The following is a 27,972-nucleotide window of genomic DNA, read 5'->3' as shown; positions in this document are numbered from 1 at the left end:
TATTGGCTGATGTAAGCTTGTTTGGGGGGGGTTAAAAACAAAAAAAAAAAAAAAAAAAAAAAACACACACGCCAAAGAATTTCATTCTGCGCCTTTACTTTGTAAATACATATGACACCCCACCCCTTCAGGTTTTCTTAGCACACAACAGTGCAGTTAGTAATATTTATACAGACATGGACACATGGGCTGCAAATTAAAATTGAACAAACATAAATCAAATAATGTAATTAAACTAAAAATAAACAGCCCTCCCATGTCATCAGAAAAGAGCCAAAAGAGCTTTACACAAATGGATGACATTCAAATTTGAACAATAGCATACATTTGTTGTGTGTGTTTGCGCGTGCATGTATAATCGTTTTATTTCCATCATTTTTTCAGTTTTCCATCTTCTTTGACCTTCCATAACATAAGCTCCATGCAGGCAGCGGCGTCTTCTGCAGTGTCATGGCCACAAACTGAGAGAAACATTGATACAGTATATTTAACCAAATGTACTCATTGCCAAAACATACAATACACCTATAAATCAGTTACACTGTTTGAAATACATACGTTTTGCTGGTCTTCACACAATTTTGTAATCTGATTATGAACCATTTCTTTATTTGAATTTAGATTTTGTTTCAGAGGTATGGTGGAGTTTAAACTTAATGGACATGCAAAGAAAACCGGTGTGGTGGCTGTAGTTATCCATGATGACCCACCACTCTCTTGGATGATCCTCCTGAGGTATTCAGCAGTGAGGTTGTTGAGGGTCAGCTTGTGAGGGAGGCCCAGACGGTGGGGGAAGACCACTGATGTGTCCACCACCGTCCCATGGAGCAACTACAGTAAAGAGGAAGATATCTAGAGCTTTTATTACTGCGAGTAGCCTCTTTGATAAAGTTAAAGTTGTTGTTCAGTAATCATAAAAAAGAACCAACCCTTCACGGTAAGTGGTGTTCTAGGCCCACTTTTGTTTCTCTTTTAAGATGGTAAGTCATAAACAAACAGTGTGTCTAATGGTGTAGACAAATACCAAATTAAAAAGTACTTCATATTTTAAAGAATCTAGACCAACTAAAGTGGGTCATATGTTGAATGCCAGCTAGCCTTTGTTAACCAATCATGTACACAACATACCTGTCCAACATGTGGCCACACTCTCCTCTCTTGATCAGCGCAATTATTTGTCTGATATATGTAATAATTTATGAGACATATTACACAGTATTGCCATTTTCAGCAGTTAGTTTTCTGTTGCTTTAAAAACTTTCCAAACCCCTTTAATAGGTGAGAAAAGCTGGTGCTTGACATTCAACCTTCTACTTCATGAGCCAGATTTGTAGCAGTGTTTGTAATTATGATTGTCAAGTTAATTCAGAGTTTCTACTTTCCTGTGAGGCGTTTTTAGTTTGTCAACACCCTCTAAATTCAGGTTATTAAAAAATAATCAATATTATGAAAAATAATAAAAACATCCTCACTAATCAACCACCTTTAAAAGCAACTATTGCCAGATGATCACAAGGACTAACAAAAGTTTTAAAACTCACTTTAAAAAAACAATACCGAGAGAAAACAAATTCGTTAAAACATAACCCACACATGGATATTTCAGAAATAACAGAGGCTCTTTGCAGGGAAATTGTGGTGGACATGTTGAATGTGACTAGCTTTTTGTTACAGACCTTGTTTTATGCAAACACGCTCATAGTTTGGTTTTGGGCTTATTTAGAATCACAGGTTAGCAAAGATTGCAACTGCAACAACTACAGGTTGTGAAATAATGTTGGGAAAAGCTTATAGTAGTCACCTTCAGGGCACAGAGGTCTGTTTCCAAGCTGTGTCCAATCAGAATGGTGTCAGCGCTAATGAAGCTCAATAAGGTCTCCTGCACCTCTCTGAGGGAGGTGTGGTTACCCTTCACGTCTTCCTCACTGATGCCTGAAAACCTTCACAAGTAAAGTGTCACACAGGCCGGAGCAGTTGGCGGATTCAAAATACATTGATAAGGCGGTTGTACAATTTCCTTAATTTTATCACCATGTATTAGTAATGATGGACATTATATCTGTTATAGAAGTGATAGTTCAAGTAGGTGTTAAAAGCAAAAAAGCCATTCAATTACATTACCTGGTGTTATAGTCGATGACCTCATTATCAGGTCTGACAAAGGTGTCGTAAACGACCTGCAGACCAGAGTTGACCAGCGTCACTCTGGACAGCTCCAGACCATGAATGGTATAGCACTATGAAGACAAAAATGAACACAATATACATTGTTCGCACTGCATACCTAAGGCCAGCTATATATCAAACATCAACATCTATTTAATTCCATCCATACAACCACACAGGCTTAACAATTAATGTGTGTTTTGACATCAGGCACACATTTTGGTGCTCAAAGATTTTAAAAACTAAGCCCCTCAAAGAAGCTGGTCACCATTTCACAATCCAAGGAGTAGACCCCAGGACAGCCCGTATCGGGCCCGGGATGTCTGGGAAGAGTAGAGACAAAACCATCAAGGCTGAGGGAATCATGGACATGCAACTAGTGAAGGAAAGACAAAAAAAATATTACTTAACCCACTGTTACAGTTGAGGAGGTCTTAGGAGAGAATCAAGCTATGGAATAATCTCCCATTCCAAATTCGTTTACCTTAAACACCTGACATCCAGGTGCTCCCATGACTCCCTCGCAGCAACTGTAGCGGGTCTCCACTCCACCTGGCACTGTAAACAGTTAGAAATGTATACCATGAATGGTGTAAGCTGTATATTGAACAGTTTGAAGTATTTGGGATGTTTTTAAAGCATACAACTATAGTATACTCACCTTTATTCTTAACTCCTTTCCCATAGTGGTAATTACACTCCTCCTTACGAATGTGTTTGCCCGTTTGGCTCACAGAGAATGTAGCCCCACATCGACAGCAGATCCTCTTCAGGGCTTTAACCAAGAAAAGCCAGAGGGAAATGTACTGAGAAAAGAAACCCTCAATGCAAGTACAGCACTGGTTAAGTGTGCCCTCTAGTGATATAATATGAGAACTGCATTAAATTGTCTTAAAGATTTCACTTACAGTCTGTGTTGCCTTTTTTATTGTCAGCAAAAAGAATAGCACAACCAGGTTTCTCTGGGTGCTGGACAGGATAGTTGCTCTCAATCAGCCTTTCCTCAGTCAAAATATAGTCTTTCAAACTGTCATACAATGCCATATCATCTGCTGGAAAAATTTATTTACTTAGAAGCTGTCAAAATATTTGAATGAAATGGACAAAGGTACCAAATAAAAATGTCACCAATTCTCACCATTTCCTTTAAACTTCTTCAGGTTAAGTGGAATGTTGCCTTTCAGTCTTTGGCTGATGACTTTTTCATCTCCACAGGGGAAAAAAAATATGACATATTACTAAATGATATCTTATCAGCATCATTTACACATTTTATTTAGAAAAGTTTGGGTTTTCCAGAGATTTCCACCTTTAGCAGCAACAGCACTTTGGTTCTTCAGCCTCTTCAGTGCATTCACTGCAACACTCTGATATTTGAGTTTGTTCACACTGCGATTATACACAGTCCTCTCTTCAGCAAGTGCCTTTCAACAACATGGACAGAAATTAAATTAATATCTAGACTGTAGTTTGTCAGTCAGGATGGCATTGAGTGGGACAAGCTCACCTTTTCAAAGGCATCATTAACATTGGTTGTTGTTTTGAGAAACTCCTCCGTGAACATGTTGACGTAACGCTGTCGGAGGTCATGCGGCACTTTGTCTTTGGGGGCCTCACACTGCTGCTTCAATTTACGTTTAGTAGGCACTGGCTAAAATAATACATTCATTGTTAATATTTAACTGATGACACGTGTCTAACTCACACCACGGCCCCAACAGAGGCTGTTTTTCACTTCTCACCTTCACAGTAGCATGAACAGCAGCTTGAGGAGTAGTGGAAGTGGCTGGACTTGAATATGCCGATGCAAAGGAAGAAGTCAGCGAAGGTTTACGTGCTGGCGCAGGAATGAGCACAGGTGCTGTTGTGCGGTATCTTTGCACAGAGGTAACTGCAGGTGGATGGTATATTTGTTTCACAGCTACAGTGCTGGTATTAACTTGACTCATTGGGGTTAGCACTGAAGTAACTTGGCTGGAAGTGGAAGTACCAGGCAGAGGGAAGGCGCCCTCTGGGAGGATCAAGTGCAAGTTGTTGCCCACTTCGATCACGGCAGTTCCCAAAGGTATGTAGTTTATGTAAGCTGTGGAATAAGACAAAAACACATATGCTGCATTCAGGAATAGCCACAAAAACACACCACACAAATTCTACTTTGTAGCAGTAAGGCAGTTTGCCTGATCACATACTTTCCTGTATTACAGTTTAACAGTACACTAAAATATGTTTCTGAAAACTTCTGAGGTGAGAAATAGGAAATGCAGTGACAGAATCTTGATTCACATTTGATCAGCATTGGTTAGTTTGAGTTTTGAGTAAGGATCTTCCTGGCAACTAATATCCTTGTCAGTTAGTATGCAGGGTGGGTCTGAGATAGCAGCTGGAGCTTCATAAAAGAGAGAATTCCTTTGTGGAAAATTGTATGGCTCCATTTTCTCACATTATTAATCAGAATATATATATAAATATAAATATAAATAACAGTCTGAGTGGGATCACTGCATCTGTGGATTGGGACAGTAAATGTCATCTTGGTTTGCTTAGGGTGGCTTACGTTAGCAGCGCTAGCACAAGCAGCCTCCTCTCCTTGCAGGTTAACATCCACATATCCATCGTGCTGAATGTGGTTGTGCATCGCTCTGGTCAAGTGATTAGCCTTATATGACAGTTTATAAAAAGGGACAATACCTTGTTTTCATTTTCTACTAGATCAAAACACTGCAACAAACCCTACTGGTCTTACAAGCTGCCATCTCTTTCCCCACCTCCCGCTCGCGGTTTTAACTAGTTATATCCAGGGAGAGGTGTTGTGACCGCCTTCCTCTCTCTGTGTGTATCACTGCAGAGCAGTGTGACTGACAATAGACAGGAGGTGCAGAGCGAGACTGTCCACTAGTTATTGATGGCAGATACTAAAACTGAGTGAGAGGCTTTGCTAGAGCACTATGGCGGGGGAAATTAGACAATGGTAGACCGCCATAGTCTAGGTAATTAATGGGAAACAGTGCTACTATTTGATCTTGACACTAATTTTCTTTTTTAAAAACCCTAATCCATCACAGCAAACAGATGCTTACCATTTTGCACAGTAGCAAGCTGCAGGTTTTCAGGGGTTAGAGCTGAAGGAGTAGGTGTACTTTGGTTTTCTGGCCTCCCCTGAAACGCGGAAGAAACGAACGTCTGGCCACCTCTAAATGAAGCAGTCAGCATGGGGGCTCTCTGCTGTACCTGCTGAATCTTGGTGGTGGTGGTGGAAGGCTGGGAGGCAATCCCCGACACAGCAGGCCCACGTAGGGGAACCAGCACCTGGGGCTGAGTTCTTCTCTTAGCCACTGGCTGCTGAACGAAGCAGATAAATCAAACTATGTGCTTAAAAGGACAATTTAGGCTAGGTACTTTTCTCTACGGTGGTGACCTAGAGGAAAATTGCCACTCTCATTCATCTTATATTCATATCCAATTATCTATGGTTAAATATATTGCACCATATTATCAAATACATTTAAGTTTACCACACAAGGGCATATAATTTATTTCTTTCATCAATTTAAAAATCGTTTACATGTTAACTGTAATTTAAATGATGTTTTGTAAACTCTTAATTGTTTAAGTTAATATGGAAAGAAATAAAGTGCAGTGTGCTAATTATATAAAAGGTTTTAATACATAATATCAACTTCTGTTTTGTCCATTTTTGTCTATGAATACTTAAAATTTGGCATTTCATGCATATATAGCATGTACCTCTGTATGTTTGGCTTCATGAGCCACCCTCTTCTTTCCTGGCAATGCTTGGAGTTTGGCATTAAACTCCTGTTTCTCCACATCCATAGCTTCAACCTAAAAATGACAAGATTAAGTAAAAGACCTTTACACTGTACAGACAAACTTTCTTCATATTAGATCTGGGGTATTTACAGCATACTTACAAACTCATCAGGCTGCTCTTCATTTCCCTTATCCTCGTTTGCTTCCATGAAGATCCTGTAGCATTCCTCCATTGGGTCACTGTCAGACAGCTCCATTTCTGAATAGTTGAGCTCATCTTCGTCATCAGAGCTGGACTCAATGATTATAAACCCTTCACTATCTGCTTTCTCCAAAAGCTGCTCAGTTGATGCGGATGAAGATTCAGCTATGTTTGTCAAACTTGATGCTGATGAATTGTGTCGAGCCGGACCTTGGCTGTCTCTTGAAGCTAGTTTTGCTGGCTCCAGGCAGCTTTCAGGTTGAGCATGGTTAACAGCAGCTTTACCCTGCGTTGGTCCTGGCATTTTGCTTGATGTTTTCTGTTGGTGTGGAAGCACTGACGGTACACATTTTGTGGAACACCACTGATTGGTAACTCTGTTCTGAGCTGGCTGTTCTATTGTCTGGGCTTTCTTGGTATATTGCATGCAGGATGGGTCTGAGATAGCAGCTGGAGCTTCATAAAAAAGAGAATTCCTTTGAGGAAAATTGTATGGCTCCATTTTCTCACACTGGGGCAATTCAATCCGAAACGTGTTTTCTTCCTCTTTCACCACAAGATTGTTCCAGTCTTGCTGGTCTGTGTTGGCAGGATGACTTGCAGGTTCAGGACTTTTCTCAACTACTGTTTCAGTAGCCTGGAAGTGAGTAATTGTCTGGCTCTCTCTTCCCCCGTCTTCTAAACATCCAGTTAGGTCAACTACACTCCCATCTACTGGTATATTTACAAATTCTTTGTTCTCATAAAGATAAGATGGACCTTGATTGTTTTCAGCACCACTTTTACTATTAACTATATTTTTTTCTACTGTTGGGGCAGGTGGAGATGTAACCTTGCATGCCTCAGTGTTTGGAAGCGGTGGAGAATTAAGTAAAATAGCCGCTGTTTTGATCTCCTTCAATTCTTCTACTTTTTCCTGGAGGGATTTGCCAGCAACAGAATCAACTGATGTCTGATCTCGCCCTCTCTGTTTGTCAGGCGAGGGAGGAATGTCAATAATCAGGACGCTGTCTTCATTTGAGTCATCTGGAGATGGCGATCGGGAAAGCTGAGCCTGATCTGCCACTGGCTTCTTCTCGTCACAAGGTAGAGCGTTTCTTGATCTTTTCAAACTTTGTCCCTTTCTCACTTTTTGTTCTTTACCTGATGAGCTGTAAGACCGCAAGTCAGCAGAAAAGTTGGAGAGAGGGTCATACTCCAAATCAGTCCTTGGTTTTGAGTTGTCAACCACGTACTTCTTTGCTCTGGAGTACTTTTTAGTTAAGTTTGTGCATGAAGACCTTCCGTAAAAACCTCTGTCTACATTTTTACCTGCAGTCTCAGACTTGGAAACAGCAGAATTAGGCACAGTGTTTCTGCTGTCTGCCTGTACAGTCTGGTAGTGCGACAATCGCCTTTGCTCCTGCTCCACCTCGTGCCTTACAGTTTCAATCTCCTTGTTGATCCGCTCCAGCTCCTGGATGCAGTCATCTTTGGTCACATCATTCACTGGTGCCCCGCAGTCGGCATACACATAGCCATTTTTGACTCCTGTTAAAAATGTATGTGAAATATGGTGGAAGATAATACAGGGTGAGATTAAACAAGCTGTGGGAAGTTCTAGTATGGTGACCTGTGGCTGCATACAGGAGCAAATATCTTTACACTACCATGTGATTTGTGCTTTATGGTTTAAAACTAGCTTACCACAAATTGCCCCTTGCAGAATGAATAAAGTATTTTGAATTAAATTCATTGTAGAGAAAAGACCCAAAAATAAAATTTTATATTTTTCATAAAACCATTGATTCTCCTTACCTGTCTTGGGAACAAAGCAGACCCACAAAAGTGTTTAATTCATTAGCTAAATAACAAAACTTAATCTAAAATTACAGGGAACAGGACAAAAGGTGGCTAATTTATTCTCTAAGGAAATGTACCATTTAATTTTAATTTTTACCATTATTTGAATGCAAAACACATGCAAGGCAGTCAAGAGTTAAAAAGTTTTAAAGCCCATTTTGAAATACATTGAAAACTTTTTAACAGGCAACACTACCAACACATCCATTGTAACGTTAGCTCACATTAGCTAACATACCCTAAAACACTGACCTGCAAAGTCAAGTATCGATGATTTATCCGAGGAACCAAACCCATCCCGCAATTCTGTGGCATGTTTGTACAAACAGTGAGGCCGCTCACAAAGCCCACGTTTTGAGAAAGGACAATTTATATCAGCAAAGAGACCAGACGAGGGAAACATCAGCAAAAACGCTACTTTTCACGATGCGCAAACCCTTTGGTTTAGCTAATTAGTTAGCTGACGTTAACTAACTCCCGGACAGCAGGTGGAGGCTTCAAGGGACGTCTGCCTCACTTTTATAGACTCTGCTCAGGTCGAGAGACGACCGTTAAATATTTACTTAACTGTCTTCATTTGTTAACATTTTGCTACTTTAAGGTCCATAAAAACGAATATTTTTCAGAAAATAAAGCTTATTTAATCCCGAAATAAATATTACACATATTGAGCCAGGGAAGCTGATTCACGTTAGTCGGTCACATTGACTACGGCTCGTTGTGTCGTAGTAATCCCTCCGTGTCGGTAGATGGCGCTGCTGCACAGACTTGAACTGGGACCTACAAGGAAAGAGTATTTTCACTGTTTGGTACACTTTTCCCACCGCTACCGCAGCAGCGGCAGTGTTATCTCGCGTATTAAAAACTACAAAAAAACACACATTACATTTACGTTGTTTCAAATGGATAAGAGCGAGGATGAGATGGAAGAGGATGAAACCGAGTGGAGGAGCAGTTTCGTGGATTCAGTCCCACTCAGCCCCGCTGCAGCAGCTGCTGCTGCTTCAGGTGAAGTTTGAAGACAGGGAGGCTGGTAAACTGTCTGAAACCAGTTTATTTTGGGTTTCAGTTGCCGTTTGAACACGCAGAGGGAAACATAACTCTGCCTATCAGCTATATATACGTGTCAGTTAGTTATTATTGTATGTGTAATCTCGGTTTCAGGTCCAAACCTCAATAAGAAATCAGTACCAACACCTGCACACAGAGTCATTCTGCACTTTGACCTGGACTGTTTCTATGCTCAGGTGGAAATGATCAGAAACCCAGCACTGAGAGAAGTGGCTTTAGGTAAATTTACTACAAAAGATCCTGAGTGGAATGAATAAAATAAAGTGCTTCTTGTGGGTCAATAATGTTTCTCCTATCATCAGGTATTCAGCAGAAATACATCATAGTCACCTGTAACTATGTGGCAAGGGAGCAGGGGGTCACCAAGCTGATGTCTGTGACCGATGCTAAGGAGAAATGTCCTCAGCTGGTGTTGGTTAAAGGAGAAGACCTGACACACTACAGAGACATGTCCTATAAAGTGACAGGTAGGCGGGAGTGAGACATCACACTCAGGTGGTCTGCAAATAAATCTGTATTCGCCATATAAATTGTAACATTTAGTTTAGTAGTTAGAATTCAGTATTTAGAGTAAATCCACTCCAAAACACACAATGTCACCTCTCGCCTGTGGGTCTATTTGCTGTTAGGTGGTAGCAGAGAATATTGGAGCTATCTTAAAACACAAAACAACACATTTTGATGTCAGATTCTTTCGAGACTCTGCATTTTAAACATGTGTCCACTTATAAAAAGCCAAAATGCAGTGTTGACATTTTGCATTTCAGTAAGGAATGCGAGTGTCATCCTTTTCTCTGCATTTCTTGCTATGCTACCACTATGACTGTTTCCTTTGCTACTTTTACACCTACATTATAACCCACATATTCATCATCATGTATATTTTCTGTGTCGGTGCTCTTCTTTGTTTACCTTTTCTTGTCCTCTTTCCAGAGCTGCTGATGTCCTACTGTCCACTGGTAGAGAGACTTGGATTTGATGAAAACTTCATGGACATAACAAAGATGGTAGAAACAAGGCTGGCAGAGACCCCGGAGTCTAGAAATCTTTCATTTAAAGGACATGTCTACAACCATTTCAGTAAGTCTCATTTGTGCCTCTGGTGAGAAACTGTAAATCTATGTACATCTGGCTCATGGAAACCAGGAACTGAGTTGTGAAACAAGCCAAGACGCTTAAAACTTGTTAAATATTTGCATTGCGATTTCTGTTTCCCACCACATGAAAAGTTTACTTTTGGATCCTCTTGAAGAATGTCGGCTTTTCACCACACAGATAACATACATTTCTTATTTTCTTCTCCTGCTCAGGTGCAGCTGTTGAAGCCAGTGATCATCCAAGGCTGGCTTTAGGTTCACACATCGCAGCAGAGCTGAGAAAAGCCATCCACAGTAAACTGGGTCTGACTGGTTGTGCTGGCATCGCCACAAACAAGCTACTGGCCAAACTGGTGTCGGGCACCTTCAAACCCAACCAGCAAACTACGCTGCTGCCGGAGAACATCAGTGACATCATTGGCTGCCTGAGCGGTCTCCGCAAAGTACCGGGTATAGATGTGTAATTATTTTTCAATTCAAAGCTCTTATGATGTGTTTTTGGCCCATGTCACAATTATCAAGTGTCCTGGATGATAAGTTTGTGGTCTGGTCATGTATTCTTAGGGGTGGGTCACCAAACCGCTAAGAGGCTTCAAGCATTGGGATTGGTCAGTGTGAAAGACCTACAGCTCTTCCCATTGAATGACTTGGTGAGAGAGTTTGGAGGTCCCAGTGCTCAGCGCTTGAAGAATCTGGCCCTTGGTGTTGATGACTCACCTGTAACTCCATCTGGCGCCCCTCAGGTAGGCTAGGAAATGACCAGTATCTTCTTAAACTGAAGGAGTGTATGTTTTTAGCCAACCAGAGCTCAGCTCCACCTCCTGACATCCAAGTTGCCTCATTAAAAGGTCCCTCAGTACAAATGCGTTTGCAGTTCTTATAGTTTTGGCTTGAAACATCGGCTTTCAGACACTCACACTAACCAAACAAATGTTGAATATAAGCTCTTTTTCTTTGACTTTGTCAATCAGCAGTCAGTACATTTTTATTTTCAGTAAAAGTCAAATTATCTTGCAGCCAGATTACCAAAAAAACAAATAGATAAATAAAGATTAGATAGATAAAATTTGAGATATCTGTCTCCAAAATTTCACCAGTACAATGGAGGTGAACAGAATTCCTGGTAAAGCGTTAGAAATACATTTAGAAAATTCAGTATTCATTTCCTGGGGTTATTCTTTGTTACTCCGGACAGTCCACACAACAGAACACAGTCTGCAGAAAGCCATTTTAACCCCTGTAGGCAGCAACAAGTGAAACTAAAAGAGAGTAATATATTACCTTGATTAAATAAATAAAAGTACATGCTGGGGTGTCATTTTGGACAATCTTGAATCTTTAAGGGGGTAAGTTTCAAAAACAAAGTAATTGTCGACTCACTGGTGCAGTTCTGCAAACTCAAGAACATTGCTATTATTACTGTTATGTTAAGTCATGATCTGAGTTCTTATCTATTGTCCCTTTTGATGTAAAAATGTGATATTTTACCATATTAGAGTATCCTCTTCATGTTTCAGTCTCTCAGTGACGAAGACTCCTTCAAGAAAATATCATCAACCAAAGACGTTTTGGAAAAAATTCAAGAACTCCTGAGCAATCTGGTGGAGAGGTGAGATACTTTGTCAGCTATTTAAAACCTGCAGTTGTGGTCTTTTATGCTGAAGTCACTGAGCCTCTTACCATCTGTTTGAAAACCAGGATGCACAAAGATGGCAGGCTCCCTCAAACCTTCCGGCTTACCATCCGTAGATACTCGGCGACCAACAAGTGGTTCAGTAGGGAGAGCCGGCAGTCTCCAATCCCCACTCACATAGGACAGAAGATCACCTCGGGTAAGCTAAGACACCGTAATATTCAACCTGCAAGAGCTCAGGATGGCACATGAAGACACGTTTCCACTCGCTGTAAACATTCTTGAACGTGCTTGATTTTTGTCAGTTACATACAGCACCCAAAAACATTGTCTGTGTGCCTCACACAATGCAGTTCTGTCCATCCTGAAAGGGTGAGTAAGTTCACAAGGATGTGTTTGCTATATAATGCCAGAAGTACAAAGCCTCTGTAAGTCTACTAATATAAAACTCACAAACTATGTCCATTTTTAGTCCTTGAATTGTGTCAATGACTCTCTAACTGCTCTAATCAGTATTTCTTTATTAACAGTCAATATTGTCATCTGACTCTGCAGCTTCCCTCAGCTTTATGGATCATTTTTAGCATCTCTCAGCTCTCTGTTAAAATGCACAAATGTGCTGTTTTGATTCACTGATTGTTTCCAGCAGCAGCAGGCAGCTGTTTGCAGAGAAAAAGCCCAGATATTCTTACTGTACACCTTTTGCAGACAGGCAAAATTATTTATTATCTGGTGATGAACATAGTGGAGCATTTATTTGCTAAAGAGGCAGATATTTCCCTCAGGATTTGGTGGAGACGAAAACAGAGCTAAAAGATAAATACTGGACATTCGAATACTAATATTGCCCTGTGGATTATTTTCCATAATCTCCATATCCTAATGTCCAAAACTGCCAATAAAGCATTATTTTCTGTATTGTCTCTATAGGCAGCAGTGATGATGCTGTGCTCCAGCTGGTCCCATTGGCCATGAAGTTGTTCCACAAGATGGTGGACAGCAGCGCCAGCTTCCACCTCACCCTCATTAACGTTTGCTTCAGTAACCTGCAGACCAGGGGAGCTGCCGTCAGTGGAAAGGGCTCCATAACGTCTTTCTTCACACATAACACGTCTCCCAGAAAAACACGACTCCTCTCAACACAAAGCCAGGTAGTACAGTGAAGTAATGCAGCATAATCTGGCTTATCTGGTTATCTTCATTGGGGTATCTGCAGGTCTTGAAAAGTTTTAAGAAGTATTGAGTTTCCTCAAAAAAGGCTTGAATTTAATTTGTAAAGTTTTTAATACCTTGAATTTATGTTCATTATAAAACGTCTTTGCATCGGACTTCGGGCTGTCGGGAGAAGTTATACACCTATAAACTAAAAGAGAGATGTCTGACCAAGAGTCTGAAACCCTTAAGATACTCGGTTTACTTTTATATACGACAAAGAGAAGCAGCAAATCCTTACATTTGAGAAGCTGAAACCTGACAATGTATAACATGTTTTTACATTTTTCAACCACAATTTCTGCTTGAAAAATGACTGAAACGATCAAATTTCTAAATAACGTTAGTTGCAGATAATCTTTCTAACAACAAATTAATCGATTAATTGCAGCTGGTTCGACAGTGGACTGGAGTTTGGCGTTTCAGTCGGCACCATTAGACCTGTAGCAAACACTGTTACTTACTGTCAACTAACTAGGAAGCTCATCGTCCCATAATGGGCAAATTAATTATTTTTAGTTGGTTAAACCAACTAAAATTAATATAATTAATTATATCATCAGGAATTATTTAACTATTATACATTCTGTACTGCTGTGAAGTACAGAAAAGACATGATATAAATATATATAATATGATATAATAATAAACCATTTTGTAATGGGATCACACCAGCAATGACGCCCATCAGCATGTTGAAGTTGCAGATTGTGAAACAGGTACTAAATAGCTTTTTTTTTGTTATTAAAACGGTAATTAAATGTAACCTGGTGAACCCTGCAGACACCCTGGTCCATGCTTACTCGCTGAAGAGACCTTATCGTCTGAAATTCCTAAAATCTTTTTGGACCTCCTCTTTTAATCTCCACTAGGATGATTCATCTGAGAGTGGGGACAGTCACTGTATGGATCATCAGTTCAGCACACACAGCGGGATTTCTCAACACGCCTCACCGAAGACAGTCCCCACAAAAACTCACAGTTCTGATGCAGCATTACATGGGTTTAAAAGAAAACAGAGCCCCGTTGTTGTTGCTGTAGAAGACCATCTGCTTCAGGAAGTACCCTGCAGCACAGCGAGATCAGACTCTGATGAAACAGATAACATGGTGACACATCAATTGCCCCCGTATGTTGACCCAGAAGTGTTCAAGCTTCTCCCTGAGGAAATCCAAAAGGAGCTCTTATCTCCCGCCTACACAAACTCTCTCCCTAGCACTTCAATGAGCTCAGATGCAGCTGTTGATGTCTCCCACATAAAAAACAAGTCTCCACAGACGATTAAAGATTCACAAAATATTCAAGACATGAAGGAGGCTGCAAACAAATTGGTTCCATCTGACAGGTCGACCACCGTGAATGACCAGAGTCCAGGGGGCACAAGTGCATTTCCAGGAGAAAACGTCATGGAAGAGGGGAGACTGTCATTCCCTGAGTCTTCTGACTGTGTGTTACCAGGAAATGTGGACCCTGAGGTGTTTTCGGAGCTTCCGCCGGATGTTCAAAGGGAGTTGTTGTCTGAATGGAAGCAACAGAAGCCAGTCCTGAAGACCGCCTCGTCCAGGAAACCAGGGAGAGGCTTGATGACCAAAGACAGAAAGCCTGCAGGAAAAAGCAGTCAGGCAAATAATTTGTTGAAGTATTTCAAACCCAGTTAGAGATGGCCTTTGACAAGTTATATGATGTTACGTTATGCTATTTATCTTAAAGAAAGTATGTTATGTCTTAGTGTTCTCATGTGATACATACACAGAGTTAACAAAATAAAAGAAACACTTTACAGTATTCTACAGTAGCAGGTTTAACAGTTTGTCTCTGCATGACTTCTGATGCATCGCTAACACAGCAAAATGATAGAAAACCAAAAAAAGTTGTTCCAATCATCATCCATGCTAGCGTTAACTGGCACAATTAATTAATTGATCAATGATTGAGTTAATAAATGGGATATAACAAATTACTGAAATTATCATTACATTTGAACACAATACTACATAACTGGGGGTTCGCTTACAAGCTTTTTCTGCAGCTTTCTAATAAGCATCTTGTAAGTGGACCCCTTTTTTTTAAACTACTGTCTCTAAAGTCAAGAATTAAAATGTTAAGCTCCACTATGGACTTTGATCAACACCTCTGGCAATCCCAAAAAAAACAACATGGAAAACTTGAGCTTGACCAAGTTGGTATTTAGTTTTTGGTTAGTTGTTTCTGTTTTGTTATCCACCCCTGTATGTCAGTGTTAATATGCAGATTAGCTGCCTTTTTCGAAATGAGAATATGTTGTTTTATACATTATGTGTAAAATCCCCCTTTACCCATGATCATATTATGTTATCCTTTGTAAACATGGATCAAAGTAAAATAGATCAAATCAATTCTAAAATATTTAGGGGACCTAAATCAGGTTCATTGTTTTCATATTGTTCTGGCATTGTTAAGAGAAGCAGGATTACTACTGAGCCTCTAGATGTGGGGCCTGGTCCTTAGTCGGGGCGATTTCCACTGAAATCCACAGAGGCATTAGCATCGTCAACAGGGGCCACAGTCCAGTTTTCAAAGAGCCTTTTTTTCCTCATGAGAAATACCAGAAAACACAAGATCTGTAAGCACAGCCCCACTTGCTTCTTGCTGGCACGAAACTCCTCCCTGGATCACATGTGAGAAGGGGGAAAGGTTCAGGATGTGCCATCGCGTCATGATAGTTTATGTGTGACTACATTTTATTTGTTATTTGAGTTGAGGGACCTCTGAATGGACGTTGACATCTCCTGCAGATAGACTGGTAAGGTACTTTACTTTTTTTGTAATTTTAAGGCAGCTGTGAAACTGTGTCAGTGGGTATTTGATTCTGGGGGTACTTTGGAAAAATCCTTAAAATTCAGTTTTCCTCATTGAAGTTTTGTCAGACAAGACTGCTGTAGGTTAGAGGGTTTGGTACTCTCATTACTCGGCTGGTTGCCAAGAACCCAATACCATTGCACATGGTAGGTTTCATGGTAGTATCCCATGTCCTGTCACTGCTGTGGGGCTGGAACCTGAGTTGCATAACCATGAATATTTCCTCAATCCACTCATACACCCTAAAGCTTTCCCATGAAGTATACTAAAGAAAATAAATGGTTTGTTTGTGACCATCACCTACATAACCAAAACTGATTTTCTATGCTGCCTTTATTGGCCTGCCTGGCCCTGGCTGCAAGTGTAACCGAAGCATTGCGGTGACCTGAGTGTTGTCATGCAGTTTTGAGCTGTCTGCCCACAGCCCTTCAAGTCAATAAAAGGAGTTCTGTCTGCCAAACAGACTCTGTTTTTTCACTCAGCAATGTCTGAGAAAATTCTGGCGAGGCATTTGACTGCTCATGTGGAAGCCAGCTCCAGTCATGTGCTAGTCTCTCTCTGATCAGTGCCTAATGAGTGGGGAGTTATGACGTCCAGCTAAGCTTTTGTGATGGTCCTGCACCCTCAGACTGAAATCTGCAGCTTAGGTGGAACTATTTCCCCTTCCTTTTCTAGTTTTTAAGTATTTCCTTAGCCTCCTTGCAAACTTTCTCTAAACTCTTATGGTTACATGATCCATCAAACCAGCATAGCATTGTACTGTGAGTTCAACTCTGTGGCAGGTTGAGCACTAGGCTGCACAATGGCTGACTGGGACTATGACTATCTGATCAAGCTGCTGGCGCTGGGAGACTCGGGGGTGGGAAAGACCACCTTCCTCCACAGGTACACCGACAACAAGTTCAACCGCAAGTTCACAACTACAGTGGGCATTGACTTCAGGGAAAAGAGAGTGGTGAGTAATACATTTTAAAATGTTGTCTTCAGTGTGAGATTCTTGACTTCAAGTCAGCTCAGAGGTTGGAAGGATTGTCATGCTTGTGTGGTTTGGTTCAGATGTACACAGGGATGGGTGCTGATGGCACGACTGAGAGGAACTTCAAAGTCCATCTTCAGCTTTGGGATACAGCGGGACAAGAGAGGTAAATCTAATCTCATGCTCACTATGTGTTTTACATGTAGACATGATTATTTAAACTCATGCAGAGTACGACTCCTAGTGGTGGTCTCAAAACAGCAATGTACGCTGTTACTCCCTAAAACAAACTAATTCAAACCAGGGGACACTACATGGGCTGAAAGCAAGCAATTTATTGAACAGGATTGGCACATTTTTTCAACAAAAACAAATCCAAATAATTTGAAAAAAGCTATAATCACAGAAACAAGATGAAGCACCTACATTACAGCTAGCAGTTGTATGAGCCTGCACAGTGGTGCTTTGAGCTAGATACTAACATACCTGAGGAAGATGGGAAAGTCAATAGTTTTTCTGGTATTTGGTCATAAATCAAAGTATTGGACAAATTAAAACTTCAACTTGATTATGGTGCTAGAAGTTACAGGATCACCAATGTGTGTACTACATTACTGGTAATCCATCCAACAGTTGAGATATTTCACTCAAAACCACAAATTTCAACCTCATGGGGGCGCTAGAGAAGACAGGATCACTAAAGTCAGAGCAGAAATGTCCACGTGTGTCATGGCAATCCATCCAACAGTTGCTGAGATGTTTCTATCAGGACCAAATGGTGGACCGACCAACCTAGCATGACTAAAAATCTACACATGGGAGCCTTATACTGTATAACAAAAATCTGTTTTCAGGTTCCGCAGCCTGACTACAGCCTTTTTCAGAGACGCCATGGGCTTCCTGCTGATGTTTGACTTGACCAATCAGCAAAGTTTCCTCAACGTCAGGAACTGGATGAGTATGTGTCATCTCAGCAGCCTGCTGGGCTTCAGATCAATACTCTTTGTGATCAATGTTTTCTCTCTTATCGCCACTGAGAGCGAGATGCAAATCCACCCTCTTTAACCTTGACTAAGGGAATTTTTGAACAGTGTTTCAAGTTTGCTCATGCATGTCTATTTGCGTCACATGGGTATAAATGACTTCCTCTGTGTTGGTTCAGGTCAGCTACAGGCCAACGCGTACTGCGATAGTCCAGACATTGTGTTGGTGGGCACCAAAGCAGACCTTCGAGATCTGAGGGATGTCCACACTAGACAGGCCAGAGATCTGGCAGACAGATACGGGTGAGGCATTAAATACGTACTGTTGTTTATTAGATTCAGCAAGTGTGTATAGCTGCAGTGTGTGAGACTGTGTGAAGTGTAGTACAGATGTCTCTATCTATCTTTACCTATCTAACACCTGACTCACACTTACTCCACACTCAGAGGTATAATATAATACAATAAGACAATATAATGTTAAGTTTTATAATACATAATAATATATAATATACATATATAATTAACATATTTTATTTACACAATTATTACCTTGTAACTCAAACAGACTTAAATGTAAATAAATATTCTAGCAGTAAGACAGTGTGCAAGGGTGTATGTACATGAACACATATTATTGAACTCTTTCAGTTACTGATAAATACAGACTTCTGGGGCGCACGGTAGCTCACCTGGTAGAGCCCTGAGACCGCAGTGAGCTGTGTTTGATTTCAACCTCAATGAATTCATTGATTGACATAAAGTTAATTGGAAACTGTTGAAATTGCTTAACCGTTAAAAAGTCATTATTTAAACAGAAATGCCCCCAAATCCACTGGTTACAGCTCTTCAAATGAAAAGATGTTGTAAATGAGTGTGATTGCATTTACCATTTTTGGTGATGGGGCTCTCCTTTTGTTTAAATTTGTATCACATATTGTGCAACTTATTATGATTTTCTCTTTGACATGTTAACTAATTTAAAAAACAGATATTTTCAGGTGTGTTTGTATTTTAAGTAATGAGTGTCACCCTCATTTAAAGTGTTTACAACCCACTGTAGATGACCAAGCAGTAAATATATTTATTTTCCTAGTGTACCACAGGATGGTGCTAGTGAGCTGTTTTCAACCCTGCTCCACTGGTCTTCCTCCTGGAGGTTTATAATTTGACTCAGCACAGTGGTTTTCAGCCTGTGGGTCAGGGAGATAAATGTTGGTTGTTGTTATTAATAGAAGAATTATTATTTTTATTAATACATTTCTGCTTCACAAACTGTTTACCTTTTTTAGATTTTTGCAATTTTCTTTCTTTTTTCTCTGTCTAATATTGAATATTCTTCCCTATAAAGGCCTATAAAATTGTTTTTTAAAAAGTACACTATAGGCCTAATATATGTATACAAACTGTGACATTTACACATAGATCTTACTCTTTCAGGAGTCAAAAAAAAGGTTGTGAATCATTGATTATCAGCTGCTCAACACAAACACATGCGCACAATATGGTCACTAAACAGCAGCTTCTGTTTGATCCGCGCCCCGCTTTCCTAACTGTTTCATAGAAAACTCCTCTCTCCGTTCTCGTCAGCATCCCCTACTTGGAGACAAGCGCAGTGACGGGTGTTAGTGTGGAACAGGCAGTGACTACCCTGCTGGACCTGGTGATGAAGAGGATGGACCAGAGCACTAACGGGGGCCGCAGCTCTGAACCCAACGGCAGCCCCATCGCCAGCCATGAAGTGGAGGAGGCCCCTGTGAGGAGGAGGTGCGCCTGCTGATGTTTCCACCAGCAGCCACTCTATAAGCTTGATTAGGGTGCCTGCTAGGTGAGGCTGAAGATAATCTGAGATCATAAAATCAACTAAAATATTATCCATACATAAGAGGACTAGAACATGGCCCATTTTACTTAAAGCAACATTGTTATTACAGTGTGAATTCCTCTCCTATTTGCTATCTGTAATGTTATTTATTCACAGCCTGTGCCTTGGCAAGTGAGAAAGAGGATGGAGAGGAGTTGCAAAAGACTTTAAAGATTGTATTAGTAACTGAATACAGTATAAGGTATTGTAAAACCTGTAATGTTTTAAAGACACCAAGTGGTTGTGATTCTACCAAAAAAAGTCAATTATTATCTTCAAATGGGTCATATCAGAGAAAAATACTGTTTTTATTTGACACATTTAGGCCTTGATGGAAGGAATATGCAGGCACATAACGTATATTTATCATGGAGTATAATCAAAAAACATTTAAGACATGGTTACATTTCTTATATGGATGATCATTTTTGTTAGAACAACCAAGATAGCAAAGTCCCTTACATGATTTATGACTTTTATACGACATGTACATAAGCAGCCAAGCTTTTTTATGCATTATGGAACAAAGTTGCCATGCAGATCGAACACAATTACAAGAATGTTAAAGGGCTGTTGGAACAAAATCCTGTATAGTGCTGCATTTGGAATAAAGACATTGTATGTTTAGGTTATGTATGTCACTGTCTTGTCATCTAAATGTAATGCACAAAAGGCTAAATTGTTATTCTGACTGGAACTACAATCTTCACAGACTTTATTAGCATCATTATCGTTTACACACATTCTACACATTGGAACTTTTTGGTGGAGGAAAATGTCCAGCATTCATATCAGCGCCAGTGGATTTTTCAAAAAAATCGATCTAGAGGAGGACATTAACGGATTTCACACATAAATTTCACCACATTACTTTGGCTGAAGCCATAAAAGCTAGTTTTAAATTATTTTGTGCCACACAAAGTGATATTCAACAACAAATTCAACATCAAAAAAGGGATATTCCACTTCTTATACAATACTACTTGTTAGTTGTCATTCAGCTTCCAAAATTCCCATATCAATCTGTATCAAGCATACGTAACATTTCTCCTTTGAACACATGGTCTTTGGTGTACCTACAAAACATTCCTAATGAAGGGACTACAGAAATTATTCTTAAATGTATACATACATCTATGACATCAATCAAACGGTCTAAAATTCAGCTATTTAATTCATCAGATAGAGTTTTCATGGTTGTTGTGGTGACTGCAATGATTTGGAGACAAGACACAAAAGTTTACTATCTGAAATGTTAATCTTGCCAAAGGAGACGGACAAAAAACACTTTGTGTCGGACAGGATGGCAAGCAAATGCCAACCATGCTAAATCTGAATGAGCACAAAAGCACACACTACATCTGGTAAGTGTTAATGGCTGCGTTGCTCTGTGTATTAAACCATAATTGGCAAGAAAAAGCACATGTTGCAGAGTCATGAGCTGGTCATGTGGCCAGCTTTCACTGTTTGGGCCCAGTCGTCCTGAACCCCACATCCACCAGTCTGCTTCAGTCTGGCATGACAAGAGTGTACGTTTTTGAGAACCCAAGATTATCTACAGTTACAAAAAATAAAGCTTGTTAATGTTTAAGTCTGTAGAGGTTTGGTCCCATGTGGAATATAGCAGTAAGGTTCTTTTTTTAGCCGTCAAACATCTCTCATACAAAGACACTGGTGATATTCTTAAGGAATGCACCACCAGGAATACAAACAATAGCAAAGAACAAAATTTTACCCTCAAAACAATCTTCTAAAAGGTTGTATAAAACTAGCCTAAAAGATTTGTTAGTGCCTCTCATGCAATGCCATTTAAATGGATCATGCTCTTTATACAAGATGCAGTAAGTCATATAACATTCATCCATTTCTCTGGTTTTACGTCACAAATATTGGAATTGATATGGTTATATGATGAATAAATAACTTTCGCCAAGTCAACAAACGTAATAAATAGTGTATTCTCTTCTTTAGTATCTTTGTAATTTTAAATAGTGGTAAACCTCAAGATCAGTTGTTGGTACATATTAAATAATTGAAGAAACTGTCCAAAATGTTGTGTTTCCTGACATTTTTTTAACCACGCTACCGCTGTGATTTAGTTCACAAGATGGTCTTAGTCTGGTAGCCTCAGGTTGAACATTTTTTGTCACGTTTTTGGTAAGAATTGCAAAATTGTCCCTACTGTCACCACCAGTTCAACTTTACGAGAGAGATTTACAAATCACTGAATAAAAATAGGTTTCACCACACAAACATAGTTCTTACATAAATAGTTACCAAATATATACGCCTGCTAAACTGCCTGGTGTAACTGTTGCACAGCTAACTGGACCAACTGACCAACCTGAGCTTTAGTGTTTAAGAGTAAAAGAAATAGTATGGAATTCGGGTTGAATTTTGTAATAATGTAAACTTAGGAGGCACAATACATAATTACAAAATGTTATGCCAGTAACGTTAATTAAAGACTAAATGGTCGAACACTCAGGTTATTGGATATCTGCCAATCATGCTGAGTGAATACTAGTTTAACTCAGAAACATCAATATTTCTCCACATATAAAACAAAGACATACCTAGATTTATAAAGGATTGGCAGTTTCTTGCCCCCATAAAACTTTTACCTTTTTGAAGTGGATATGACAGTTTACACTAATAAAGTATTTACCAGCTAAGATATTGGGTTTTAAAGGAATACTTTGACAGTTTGGGAAAGTTATTCGCTTTCTTGCAAGAGTTAGTTGAGAAGATTGATACCAGTCTCATCTGTACATTCAGCATGAAGCTGGAGCCAGCAGCCAGTTAGCTTAGCTTAGCATAAAGACTGGAAATTTAGGAAACAGCTAGCCTTGCTCTGTCCACAGATAACAAAGTCCGACTATCATATCTCGTTTGTTTCATACGTTCAAAATTTCAATTTGTGGTCTTGTCATCAACATGCGGTTGCAACACCATTCTGTAAGTTTCTACTTTAAAACTTGCTTGTAGTTAATTGACTTACACACAAACCTTGTAATGGATTTACGAATAGCCGATACAACCTCAGCCCTAGTTTGTGACTCTCATATATTGTTACATTCAAGTCACAGGACTATGTATCTGATTTTCTGAAAAATAAACATCCTGCGATCTTTGACAAACCCAGGAGGTGGTCGAACTAAATTTACTGGTGTTCTGAAAGTAGCCTATTTAATTAGAGATTTCTGTAAGGATCTTACTTAAAATAATTTTACTATACCTTATGTTTGTCTTTCATTGATAAAAATTTCCAACAAATTTCCAACAAAATACAAAATGTTTCTCATGTTGCAAAAGGGCAAGGAGATATGTAATTTCCAGCTTCCTGGATAGGAAAATAGAGTAGCAAATTTGGAAACAGATTAAAAATATTTTTCTTATCCTGCAGCGGACTAAATAATAAATATAAAATACCTTCAGAACAGCTGTAAGTTTGTTAAATGACATTTTGAGTTTGCCTAAGATCGCAAAGTATTTATTTTTTGGGGAAATCAAAGCCCTGTGACTCCAATGTAGCCACTAGCATGGCTCTAGACTTGTAGTCTCGGTGGACAATATTTCAAATGTCTTAGTCTCAGAACCTAATGTAGGCCGATACCACTTTCTAAAATTCAGTATTGTAAGGACAACACACTATCGTCTGTCCATGAATCTATGGCTTATTGTTGGAATGTTGATTGTTATTCCAAAAATTTCAAGAATCTCAACAAAATTTGAAGTGGACAGTCACACTGTCAGAGAACAGACAGAGAATAAAAGACACACAAGTATATATGTGTATATATATAGAGAGAGAGAGAGAGAAAGAGAGAGAGTACAGTCTTGTAAACAAATACCATCTTTCAGAGCAGTGCAGATTGTCTGACACCTCATGGGGGGAAAAAGGCCTGAAAACAGGAACTGCACCTCTCTTGAGGCATTGAATCTGATTACAAAAAAACACTGATCTAACTCCTTCCCTGAGATTAGGCAGTGATTTCAGTGTACAGAATCAGTATACTGTTGTAAAAGGCGATTAATCAATCAATAATGTGTTAAACAGAACTGGAAGATTTAACTGTTTGTGTTCCCACAACTAAATCCCCTGCGGACTCCAGATAAAATAGACATTTGTTCTGTTCAAGCTGTTTAGCCACGGCCAGCAGCCATGCAAAGGAGAGTAATGGAAGCAACTGAGCAGCATAAAGGTTCCTAAACTGTCGTACAACAATATACTGAATGAGCAACACTGTGATAAGTCTGTAATTTACATCCCGAGTGAGCCTGACATCTTCATGTGTAAGTACAGCGTGGTGTGGAGTGTGTGTTTGTAGAATGAGGGTGTTGCCTTAACACTTATCATGCATTGTGGGTCACAACAGAAGTTTGAGCTGAGCTGATGTATCTGGGTAATGATCTCTGGAGTCACCTCTTAAACCATCCAACACTCACTGTATGTCTAAGAGCAGTGTGTCAGGCTGAGTTTAATCACGCCTTCCCTGTGCAGCTTGTAGAGCAGCTTGAACTCGCTGGGCAGCTGGTGGGTCTCCTGCCACTTGGTGGTGAATTTGGTCCCTTTCTTGTCGTAGTAGTGGTAAGGCAGGTCCTTGCCCGTATTGGGGTCCCAGCCAAAGGGCCAGAAGCCATAGAGATGGATCTCGTCGCACATGGCGGACGCCAACGTGTACATGAGGATTCCAGTGCTAAGACGTTTGGGGGAGAGGTTTTTAGTCTTCCAGTATCTATGAGGAAAAAGACAAGTCAGTCATTCAAAATGTAATCCAAAAGAGCAGAATACCATGATTAATCCTTCGTCACCGACCATAATCTCACTTCCCTTATGATTGTTCTCTTATCTGGTCTATTTAATTTCCCCTGTCAGTTAATGTGCGTGATAATGGTTTTATAATTTTGAAAAATATTACACTCTGGGTCATAGGAGGATTAAAAAAATACTGAGGTCATGAGCCCCTCCAATGCACCCAACTTAGTTATTTGGATTTTTCATATTTTATGTATCCAGTTAAAGCTGCTATAATCAATATTTTTATATTAACAATCGATCAAATGACTATGTGCATGTGAAAGGGGTTGCTTGTAGTGATAAACTAAAGGAAGAAAAAAAAGAGGCCAATATTCCTTAAATCACGGCATTATATGGGCCACGATATCCATACCCAGCCCAAGGTCTTTACATATCAAATCTTATCAAATCATCATATTGTTGGCCTTAAGGTAGTCCAGTCCAGAAAGATGGTTGAGTCTCATTCCCAAGTCGTCAAATACTGACGCAACCTGCAAAAGCCCAATCTAGAGCCAGTGTTTCGTTTGTCTGCTACCGTAGAAACATGGTTATTCAACATGGCTGCTATAAAAAGGTGATTATACACTAAAGAAAACATACCTATGAATATTATATTCCATTTCTGCCTCCTAAATGTTACAAACACTGGACCTTAAGTGATTAAACTCAAATTAAATCCAACCAGGGTGCTACATAACCCAAAGTTGTGGCCCCAATCTTAAATCCCTTCAGTTGACAAACAGTCAGATTAACACTCTTACTTGTTGACATCGTGCATGATGTTTCCTGGCCAGGCCAGCTCGACCTTCAGCTGGCCCTTGTGCTCCACAAAGAAGTCCACCAGGGTCCTGGTTACTGTGGCTGAGGTGTGAAGAAAGAAGGCTGGGATCCACAGGATGGCTCCTTCCAGCTTCTTCAGGTTGAGGAAGAAATTATTCCGGTCTTGAATGGTCAGCAGGTTATTGTAGTACCTCTCCAGGATGCTGGGGTTAAAGGTGGTCAGGTTGGTCTTCCTGCCCACATCCTTGGAGTAGACCTCCGTGGGGGCGAAGTTGCAGCGGAAGACAAAGTCGGCCTGGTCGATTTCCGGCCCGCAGTGGCTGCCTGTCAGGATACCGCTGTTGCCCACCACAGAGCATATGCTGTAATGCTTATTGCGGATAGGAGAAGTGTCTGGGAGCAGGGATTTGAAGTTGTTGCTGATGGAAAACACATATTTGTGGCTGGAGTAGTCAAAGTGCATCAGCTGGCCAACACGCACACTGTTCTTTGTGAGGGAGAAGTTTTTGGGAATGTCGATGTAGCTGAAGATATCCTTCCTGAAAAAAGAAAAATACCTTAATGTTGTGACAGGCAGCTACAGGGGATGTACCTTTAAATCTATTGGCCTGTTTCTGTGTTTGGTGGTGTGTTATTTCTGTAGGCAATCTGATCCAACACAATCATCACATCACATCCAGCCAACACACAATAACCAATTTCACAAGTCACCACATCCTCAATAAATAATAATATGATTCAGCCACAAGACATTGTGCCTAGCTATCACTTACTGAGCAGTTTAGTAGATTATTTCATTAGCTGACCCAGTAATCAACAATAGTCGTTTATCATTCGAGACCATTTCAAGCCAGTGAATTCATCAGATTAATGCCCACTTCTTGGACATCTGATTGGACAAAACAAGCACTGTGAAGATGTCAATCTGGGCTCTGGATATTTGTGATTTCTTCAGTTTTTACAAACCAGACAATAAAACGATTAATGAAGAAAATAATCAGCAGATTAATCAATAATGAAAATTATAACTAGTTGCAGTCCTATACAAATACTTCAAAATGAGCTCCACCTCAACCAACTACAACAGTACAATGCTGCGTTTACATTTATGAATGGTTAATATTAATCTAATTATATAATATATAATAGTTTAACAGTCACAGGGGACATTCTGTGTCTCCTGTTTATACTCTCACCTCTGCTGATGAAAAGCGGTCTTGTTGAACTTCCATTTGGACGGTTTTCCTTGGAGCTCCTCGTTCAGGGCGTTAGTTAAGGGGATGAAGGAGGGGTCCAGGAAATTCATGGCAAACTGAGACCTTTGAACAACAATCATAAAACATACAATTCTGAGACACCATTGTGTGTAAACTGCTGAAGCTTTACTCTCTCATTTATTTATGTTTAGTCTTTATTGTTTTCCCAGGTATTTAGGCAAAGGTTTCACCTGATATCTGCTATAATATTTGCCTTGGAGTAGCACCAGGTAGTAGTACCTCAAAATTGTACTGAAGCACAGTACTTAAGTAGATGTACTTAGTTACTTTCTACCACTGTCTTTTTAGCCATAAAATGTAAAGTTATGAACACTTAAATCAGTCATATAGTGTCTGAAAACAATTCAGAAACCCTACATTATAAACTATATAGGTCATTTTATAGTTTCAAAACATCATCATGTATCAAATATAAATATAAGCATGCTGTATATTCTGTATATAGACATGTATACATGCATATACTGTACATATTCACCCACTTCATGTACATAGAGTAGCAGTCACTCTTTGCTCTACAGACACTTGTGTATGGCATTATATGCTTTTTGCAATATACATTATCTGTGTCCATACAAAAGCTGATTGTAATGATGATGAAAACCTTCATACAGTACTGGTACTGTACCTATATCATGCATCGCCCAGAGCAACAATCAGCACCTCGGACAGTTCGTAGTTTCATCGACAGGAAGCATAAGGCCCAAACAGAAAGGAAAGTGATGTGTGCATCACCTCCACGTTGAATCGTGCACACTAGGCCCGACTCCTCTGTTTATATTTACAACAACAACCTTTATCTGCATCACCTCCACCGCTGGAAAAAAAAAAAGAAAGAAGAGAACTCACCGAAATCCTGCATGGAACATAATCCTCGGTCCTCCCATGTAATATTTGGAGGAGGAGAAGAGGCTGTCTTTTCTCAGGGACACATAGCTGATGAGCGACAGTATGAGCACAGCGACGCACAGAATAACCAAACCCAGGGCCTTGGCGATGCGGACCATCTTGGGAGCGTTTTCATTCCCTGTACGTAGCTGCAGCGAGGCGTTGGCCTATGTTGTCATCGCCACCGGGACCGCACACTGCTGCTGCTGCTGTCCGTCTGCAAGATACGAGCAAACTGGCGCTCATCGGCTCGTTTAGAGGCTCATATAGTTGTGTAAAATGGACGGCTGCTGCTGGTGGTGGTGGTGGTTGTGGTCGGCTGCATGGTGAAGATGCCGCGGCTCGGTCCGATCTCATTCCTCTTGCCTGCCCAGCCCCCCTGAATGCTGCTGCCGCTTCACACTCCGCCGCGACCGGTTTAATCAAGGAGATGGAGCAGAAATGCGTGTCAACACATCCAGCCAGCTAAATAAAGACAAGCCCCGTCCACCGCCAGCAGTATCACAACCACTTCTCTCTCTCTCTCTCTCTTACACACACACACACACACACTCACACACACTGAGCTTCACTG

At 40.2% G+C, this 27,972-nt stretch overlaps 4 protein-coding genes across 9 annotated transcripts; 2 read left to right on the top strand and 2 right to left on the bottom strand.

The window, feature by feature from the left end:
• Positions 1-79: 79 nt before the first annotated feature.
• Positions 80-10,100, bottom strand: zgc:152968 (uncharacterized protein LOC564848 homolog). Of its 5 annotated transcripts, none has more exons than XM_051421828.1 (17): positions 9,962-10,100; positions 8,231-8,758; positions 6,096-7,666; positions 5,911-6,006; positions 5,244-5,505; positions 3,909-4,249; positions 3,674-3,817; positions 3,476-3,590; positions 3,305-3,373; positions 3,075-3,218; positions 2,828-2,941; positions 2,651-2,724; positions 2,435-2,542; positions 2,122-2,237; positions 1,802-1,940; positions 711-831; positions 80-461 (listed from the first exon to the last, which is right to left on the bottom strand). In XM_051421828.1, the coding sequence occupies exons 2-17, from the start codon at positions 8,379-8,381 to the stop codon at positions 373-375; spliced, it is 3,654 nt and encodes a 1,217-aa protein (XP_051277788.1). In that variant the 5' UTR covers positions 8,382-8,758; positions 9,962-10,100; the 3' UTR covers positions 80-372. The 5 variants fall into 5 exon arrangements, with proteins under 5 accessions (XP_051277788.1, XP_051277789.1, XP_051277790.1 ...); XM_051421829.1 differs by having other exon boundaries at positions 3,075-3,215; XM_051421830.1 differs by having other exon boundaries at positions 5,244-5,502.
• poli (polymerase (DNA directed) iota) lies at positions 8,769-14,776 on the top strand. Of its 2 annotated transcripts, none has more exons than XM_051421834.1 (10): positions 8,769-8,986; positions 9,226-9,268; positions 9,352-9,516; positions 9,983-10,129; positions 10,360-10,596; positions 10,711-10,889; positions 11,664-11,755; positions 11,845-11,978; positions 12,710-12,930; positions 13,864-14,776. In XM_051421834.1, the coding sequence occupies exons 1-10, from the start codon at positions 8,897-8,899 to the stop codon at positions 14,647-14,649; spliced, it is 2,094 nt and encodes a 697-aa protein (XP_051277794.1). In that variant the 5' UTR covers positions 8,769-8,896; the 3' UTR covers positions 14,650-14,776. The 2 variants fall into 2 exon arrangements, with proteins under 2 accessions (XP_051277794.1, XP_051277793.1); XM_051421833.1 differs by having other exon boundaries at positions 9,143-9,268.
• A 134-nt stretch (positions 14,777-14,910) lies between these two features.
• On the top strand, positions 14,911-20,288 carry LOC127375699 (ras-related protein Rab-27B-like). Its single transcript, XM_051421840.1, has 6 exons — positions 14,911-15,773; positions 16,612-16,784; positions 16,886-16,971; positions 17,660-17,763; positions 17,968-18,091; positions 19,379-20,288. The coding sequence occupies exons 2-6, from the start codon at positions 16,632-16,634 to the stop codon at positions 19,566-19,568; spliced, it is 657 nt and encodes a 218-aa protein (XP_051277800.1). The 5' UTR covers positions 14,911-15,773; positions 16,612-16,631; the 3' UTR covers positions 19,569-20,288.
• On the bottom strand, positions 19,937-27,958 carry LOC127375698 (sia-alpha-2,3-Gal-beta-1,4-GlcNAc-R:alpha 2,8-sialyltransferase-like). The gene is made up of 4 exons (XM_051421839.1): positions 27,360-27,958; positions 26,430-26,552; positions 25,215-25,772; positions 19,937-24,391 (listed from the first exon to the last, which is right to left on the bottom strand). The coding sequence occupies exons 1-4, from the start codon at positions 27,515-27,517 to the stop codon at positions 24,109-24,111; spliced, it is 1,122 nt and encodes a 373-aa protein (XP_051277799.1). The 5' UTR covers positions 27,518-27,958; the 3' UTR covers positions 19,937-24,108.
• Between the last annotated feature and the right edge of the window lie 14 nt (positions 27,959-27,972).

Source organism: Dicentrarchus labrax, unplaced genomic scaffold (assembly GCF_905237075.1).
Source record: "Dicentrarchus labrax unplaced genomic scaffold, dlabrax2021, whole genome shotgun sequence".
In the NCBI taxonomy this organism is placed as follows: domain Eukaryota; kingdom Metazoa; phylum Chordata; class Actinopteri; family Moronidae; genus Dicentrarchus; species Dicentrarchus labrax.
The sequence above is the reverse complement of the archived record's forward strand: the minus strand, read 5'-3'. Positions and strand labels throughout refer to the sequence as shown.